The sequence below is a fragment of the Sinocyclocheilus anshuiensis genome, unplaced genomic scaffold (assembly GCF_001515605.1).
Source record: "Sinocyclocheilus anshuiensis isolate Anshui unplaced genomic scaffold, SAMN03320099.WGS_v1.1 scaffold708, whole genome shotgun sequence".
Lineage (NCBI taxonomy): Eukaryota > Metazoa > Chordata > Actinopteri > Cypriniformes > Cyprinidae > Sinocyclocheilus > Sinocyclocheilus anshuiensis.
The window spans coordinates 1,647,374-1,654,457 of record NW_015555881.1 but is presented as its reverse complement, the minus strand read 5'-3'; the positions used below and the strand labels follow the sequence as shown (position 1 = coordinate 1,654,457).

Here is a 7,084-nt window from a genome sequence, read left to right as displayed (position 1 = left end):
ATACGGGGGGGGGGGGGGGGCCCCCCCTTCTCTCTAGGGAGGAATCGAATTGTATGTATAAGGAAAACACTATGACATGTATACCCCACGCCTTAAAGTCAAAACTGTATAAAAAGAGAGGCAGAAAAACATTCTGGAGATTTTTCTCTATTTCAAACTGAACAAAGCAGAGAAGTTCTCAGCAAAGTCTAACTTCTGGAAACAAAACCCCAAGACTGAGTGTGATTCCTCAGAGCAGCGGCTGATGACACTACACGGGGAAAGTGCATAATCCAGTTTATCCTAAACACGACACATCCCTTTAATCCACTGTTATTTTTGAAATCTATGATTGAGAATGTATTTAACTTAAGTGCTATGAAAATTGTATTTGTGTAATCAATGTGTAATGACCTGCTAAAAAGATGCATGAAGGCATTTTGGAGAATGAGGAGAGAGGAATGCTGTAGAAACGCATGGAGAAGATTCCTTGATCCTTTAAGATTGTGTTCCATTAAGTGGTCCGTGTCTGTGTGTGCACAGGTGATCGTGATGGAGAAGTGTCTGTGGTGCACCACGTCCCTGGAGGTGGAGGGTGACGTGGCGATCGTCGCAATGCTGCGTCGCTACAGCTCAGGACGGCTGTCTGAGCGAGAGATGGACTCTCTGAATGAAGACCTCAGCTGCTGTCTGGAGTGTGTGGTGGAGTATCATCGAGCCAGAGACAAGGTCCCTGATCTGCACAAGGTACGCAAACACCGCAAGCAAAAGTCTTCCAAATTTGCTCTGCAAAGGTGGAACAAAGTGCTTCTGAAGTTTCATTTCATCTTAACACGGACCATTTAATGAGGTTCGGAGGTTTACTTGCATACTGAGGTGGGTCAAAGCAGGCTTAATTTTGTCTGTCTTTATGCAGAATTGAGCAGGCACAGAGCAGCTGTGTAAAGACATGGAAAATGTTAAATTCTGATCCAAGAATCCTCTTGTATGGGCCCTTTTCACAAACTGTAACCGGTTTCCACTGTTTAACATTGTGAATTCTTTGGGGAAACTGCCTCTTTTCTGCATGAAACACTCAAGTCGCAGAGTTCAGATGCCAAAATCGGACTTTATTTGTTGGAGACAACAAATTTGAAATGCTTGCGGATCATCTGACCATCTCGCTTGCTATTTACACTGACATTTTTAAGCAATGATTTCATTGCAGGTGTTCTCCTTTTCTCCTCCGTTATCTCCCCAGTACTCCCTAATTCTCCTGCCATTGTGTTAGCCTAACTAATTGGCTATTTTGTTCCGTCCTTCCTGTTTTTAAGGGTGGCAGACTGCCAACTAGTCTGTCAGAACATTTAAATTTATCACAAAGTGATTATTCTGTGTATTTGCCTTGTTATTTTTTTTTATCAAAAGAATGTTGAAGGCCATGTGAACCTAAAGAGCAACTGAGGGAATGACGGCAGAGTTGGCATCTAATCAATTTCAAGTTATAATCATAAAAAAAGAACCATAATCGGTTTCTTGATATTTATTTTTTTTATTTAATTTTTTGGGGGGGACGTCATAGAAACACTATCATTGACTTTAATTTTTTTTCTGGTTTTGGAGCAAATAGAAATGCGAAAAATGTTTGTTTCGATAATAAAGATATCGTCCTCCTCCAGCTCCTTGTCCAGAACGGTTCCCAACAAACGCACGAGTCGATCTCGCACACTACCAAACTTTCAAGTTGTTCCAATCACAACAAACTTGCATAGAAACGCGTGCCTTCTGTGTTTAATTCAAAATGCTGAAATTTATGCTCTAGGAAGGTCAAAAGTGCGTTTTTAACAACAGCCATGGAAGTAAATGGAACAAGTGAATGCTATAACTAAATCCGTCTCAAGTAGTCTGGACTTCTAAGTTATCTATAGCAGATTAAGTCAAAAATATCCATGTCAATGTTATTTTTATGTTCTGCCAAAAATAAATGCTTGTTTCAGTGCAGGAAGTTTTTATGATTAATTGGATTCATGACCGTTTTTCCAATGTGGTGTCACCAATTCAATACAATATAACCAAGATGTAACGATTCCTTATTTACATGCACAATCATGATAGACGTTCAGGAGAGATTGAATAGATGGGTAATCGTTAAGACAAACCACATGTTGAGTGTATGTGTTCTAGTAATGGAAATCCCAAATTATGCTTTTACATTTATGCATTTAGTAGACTTTCATTCAAAGCAGCTTGTTGCATTCAAGATTATACATTTTATTAGCACATGCATTTCTTGAACAGAAGACCTTGGTGTTGTTTTTGCCATGTTTCTACTCCACACATCTCTTCTTTAGCTTGCTTTCTAATCTAGTTGTCTAATTAAACTGGCATTGTATGTTATGAATATTGTTGGCTTTATAAATTAATTGCTTTAGTTCCTCATTTGGAAGTCATTTTAAATAAAAGCGTCTGGTAAATGCATTATGGTAAATGTTGTGTTCTTTGAGCTTGCATGTGACTTCATAGACACTAATTCTCACTCTCTTGCAGCGTTTGTGGGAAATGGAGAAAGCTCGACTCGTGCGTTTGTTGGGAACCGTTCTGGACCAGGAGCTGGAGGAGGACGATATCTTTATTATCGAAGATGATCACGAGGAGCCGGTGTCGAAGATCTCGCCTGCAGAATTCCACGACCGTCTCCGTTTCCCGCTGTTTGAAGTTCTGAAGTATCCGTACCTGCTTTGCTACCGTGATCTGTGTAAGTCACGCTCCCATATCCAACCTCATTTCGTGTGTTGTAGCGGGTGGTTACAATTCTGATGAAATTTTATAGAAGACATTTGTAGATGTTGTTTTGATCTCATGAGTGTATGCGTTTTAAAGGCCTCGTGGCCTACATGAATGAGATTGTGTATGAAGGGTGCAAGACTGTGTGATGTGCACACTGCATGCAAAGATTATTAAAACCTTGACGGCTCATATGTAAAATATATGCCTCTGGGCACCTGGAGAGGGTTAAAAAAATCCCACAATTAAAGAAGAATCGAGAGAGCTAATAAATAATTTTGGAAAGCAAAGGGAGTGACATGCATTAAAGCGTGGCTAATATGCTTCTTGGACCGAGACTGATAACGAAACCCTATAAGAATGGAAGCTTGGAAAGAGACCAATTCAGATGGTCAGCTGGCATCTCTGCTTTTTGTCCATTATATTTTCTTCTGTTATATTCTTAGCCCTCTGTTAATAAAGGCATCGAAGCGCTAACCATGTGGTTTGACGTTATGTCTAGCGCAAGCTTACATGTTAGTTGACTACGGAGTAAATGATCCCTCAGGGGATATTGTAGTGGTTTAAATGGTCAACAGTAGAAATACACAGTAATCAAAGTCAGATGACACAACATGGAAAATAATGTAGAGTCGGCTAGTCGTTATTTTAAAAAGAAACCCTGACAGTGATACAGACATCCAACGCAGATGGTACTTGATTATATATTTGAGCTCTCATACAAAAAAATATTTGGCAGAATGCCACAATTTACCAATCAGAACCAAAGCTTATAATAACAAGTGTGACTAGTGCTTTTCTATATTTTCTTTCTCTACAGGTGATTTGGTGGTAAAGGCCTTGTGTAAGTTGCAGGATATGAAGCAGTCTTTGACTGTGTTTGAGAAGTATCAAGGAACATATCTGCTTCTCGTTCATCCCAACGAACAGGTAATTCTGTCAAAAAGCCATTTCATGTTAAGCTGGTCCTTTTTTGGTAATTGTCCTTATTCTACCTTTCCGCTTCAGGTGCGCCGTTGGGCAATCGATACAGCAAAGACCATGAAGAGTGTGGACCGGGACACCTACTATGACCTTAAAGAGATTTTCTTTTGCATGTTTTATATCATTGAGCTTGGAATATCTTTGGACTTTCCAGATTTGGAGCCAGAGTCTTATGCAGGGGGCGTTGTACAAATGCTGCCCTCTCACCTCTATGACTCGCAAAATAAGAAGAACTACTGGCTAGGTCGGTTTATTAGTTTTCTCCAAATCCTCTTTTCATAGTGGCCTTTCCTTTTGTTACTAAACTTTTACAATTTGAGATTTTGGTTTTTCTCACTCTAGCTAGACAGCAGTCTTTCCTGTTAAGTTTATGTTCTTCTGTTCGACAGATTTCATCCTGCGGTTAACTCTTTCCCTGTCGGCACTTTTTTTTTTTTTCTTTTCTTTTTGTTTCTTCAATACCCCAAAGTTTACACGGTCCTTTACCTCTTAATGGGTTCAACATTTTATTTGCCATTTTTATTTAGATGCGTAATAGCACCCCTGCCAGTGAAAACATGGATTGCCTAAAAATTTAGTCAGTGGCAGTGAAAGAGTTAATATAGAAACTGGATCTTTGAAAGAGAGGAATTGGTTTGCTCTAGTGTCTACCTACTGTAAAATAAGTGTAACACTGTCTTAATCGGGTGCATGTTAATCTTGAAACTTGCTGTATATGACATGGTGTCAGGTTGACCTGGAATTGGCAAAATTGGTTCTCATTGTTCATCACTTGGTGAGTGTCACCTTTTTGAAGTCATGCTCTTTTGTGCCCTACAGGTATCTGTATGTTACTAACACAGCTCAGCGCTGAGGCAATGGACTCCCTGTTCATGGGACAGTTTAACATCCCACTTTGCATACTCAACACAATGGAAGGGTTGAAAAATGGTATGCCATGATGTGCTTGTCATGATGTGATGGGATAAAGTAGATTAAAATTGGTCCTCTTAAAAAGTTCCATTGTGTTTTTCAGAGGACAATCCAGCTTCTGACCCATTCTGGCCAGCCCTTCACTGTTTTATGGTAATTCTGGACCGACTTGGTTCTAAGATCTGGGGTCAGGTTGACCCTAATATGGCTTTCCAGACAATCACCGGAGCAGCCAGCTATGTTGCGGAAATAAAGAACATCCAGAAAAAAACCATGCGGTAAGAAAGTCTTGAAGAGAATTTATACAATGCTGAAATGCGGTCATTGCATGGAACAATGTTAAACTCCGAACACATTTAATATTGCTTTACATGGACTTTGTCACACCACAGAAAAAGGCTAACCACCCAGCCAAATTTGAATGATAAAAGTAAATTAAAATAAGTTATCAATCTTGAAAAAATAAGCAGTGTTCTCTGCTCTCAAATGCTGTCAGTGCTGAAACCATGCCCACTCACAGGAAAGCTGTGAGCTCTCTCAACTGTCAAATACTGCTACAACCTGAATGGATACTCCTTCTAGCAGATTAATTGGATTTACACAGCCATGCATGCATTTACGTGACTAAGGCATAGCTAGCAAGCAAACTGTAGGCTGTAGTAACTAACGGTAATAGCAGTAACTCGTGATTGAGCGGACGAACCACTGAAGTTTGTGCGCTCATGCTCAGTGGCTCCACTGCGTCATCGAGACATGATTTCAGGCCTGTCCAAAAATCCTGAACCCAAAAATGGTGAGAAACTATTTGAAGTGACGTGACTAGGGATGTAACGGTATGAAAATTTCATATCACGATTATAGTGACCAAAGTTATCACGATTATCAATATTATCACTGTTTTGTTAAAATTAGATAAACGTTCAAAAAGAACTGATACACACTGAAAACATTTCATTAAGTTTTATATTTGAAAATCAACAAATACAATTAGCAGCTATAGGCACTTTTTTTTTTATTTTATTTTTTATTTTTTTAGCAAAAACATTAAATTAACGCGTGTGTGGTGATCATGTGATCTTCGGTTAGGAGATCTTGTGATAATAATAATAATAATAAATATTTATTTGCAACAACTGATGGAGTACTGAATGCTGCACGCACGCGCAGCGTTGTCAAGGTAACATTTGGTCAGTCATTCCCTTCGCAAAGGGAGTTCCAAACACCTATACGAGACAGTAATACCGTGCACCCTTCAAAGAACACACTTCAAGGGCTCTGCCCTTCAAAGGGAGTAGGGCATAGGGATGCTCACTTCTGTTTGGAATTCGCCCCATGTCTCTTGTATCACCGCGGAGGTGCGGATGTGCTCTCTCGTTTCATTCAAATGCAGCTTGCCGGCTTACGTCTCAGTTTTTGATTGTATTGAAAATGAAATCAGGAATTTAGTATTAATACTACTATAATTTTGCTGTAGTGATCATATTGTCCTGACGATTTTTTTGTACACTGTTCATAATGGATTTATAAACAGGTAAGATTTCAAAACATTAATCTCAATTCAATATTTCATATCCCCGTATTTATATATTATTATAACAAAAAAAAAATCTGTGTAATAAGTTAACTATGAATATACAATACATTATCCCTTAAATGTCAACCTTATAGTTTGAACGTTCGTTCGTCTTGGCTCAAAGCCACTTGCTGAGAACTTTTCTTCGTGGAAGCTTTGCGTTAAACAAGTGAGAGAACGAAATATTTAATCTCGAATCAATATTTTTTTTGTCCAATTATTTGCCCAGTTAGTTTTGGTATTGAGGTAAAAGTTACTTTGCATTCGCTATATAACAGTGGGTGGTGGTCACGAAGATAACTGAGCAAATTTAATGCGTTTCCCCCTTTTGCAGCTACTTTCTTCTTTCAAGATCGGCAGACAGGGTGACCGTCCTTGATTAAATTGCCTTCAGGACTCTTGTAAAAGCCAAAATACGACCAGACCACCAATTTGGTCCTCTTAGATGGCTGAAAAATCTTCCGAGCGCTGTCACTGCCTTCCGCCATTTCCTCTTGTGCAAAAAACAACAACAACATTGCATGCTGCTTCTGCGTCAGACTGATGCTGGCTGGACAGGATTTACCGCGAGTTTTCAAAATTGCAAAATTTCAAAATAATCGTTCCATCCCTAGATGTGACATGTGTCCAAGTATGGTTACCCATACTAGGAATAAGTGCTCTGCATTTATCCCATCCTAAGTGCACACACCGTGAACACACACCCGGAGCAGTGGGCAGCCATTTATGCTGCGGTGCCCGGGGAGCAGTTGGGGGTTCGGTGCCTTGCTCAAGGGCACCTCAGTCGTGGTATTTATTGAAGGTGGGAGAGAGCTGTACATTCACTCCCCCCACCTACAATCCCTGCCGGTACGAGACTCGAACCCGCAACCT

The 7,084-nt window shown here is 39.8% G+C and overlaps 1 protein-coding gene across 2 annotated transcripts in view; it reads left to right on the top strand.

The window, feature by feature from the left end:
• Nucleotides 1-522: 522 nt before the first annotated feature.
• The window catches only part of LOC107675759 (probable helicase senataxin), a 21,647-nt gene continuing 15,085 nt past the window's right edge, over nucleotides 523-7,084 (top strand). For both annotated transcript variants that reach the window (XM_016470192.1, XM_016470191.1), the window contains exons 1-6: nucleotides 523-726; nucleotides 2,506-2,713; nucleotides 3,563-3,672; nucleotides 3,751-3,970; nucleotides 4,546-4,656; nucleotides 4,742-4,916. In XM_016470192.1, the coding sequence (XP_016325678.1) occupies nucleotides 532-726; nucleotides 2,506-2,713; nucleotides 3,563-3,672; nucleotides 3,751-3,970; nucleotides 4,546-4,656; nucleotides 4,742-4,916 (1,019 nt within the window). In that variant the 5' untranslated portion in view covers nucleotides 523-531. The remainder of the gene's footprint in view (nucleotides 727-2,505; nucleotides 2,714-3,562; nucleotides 3,673-3,750; nucleotides 3,971-4,545; nucleotides 4,657-4,741; nucleotides 4,917-7,084) is intronic.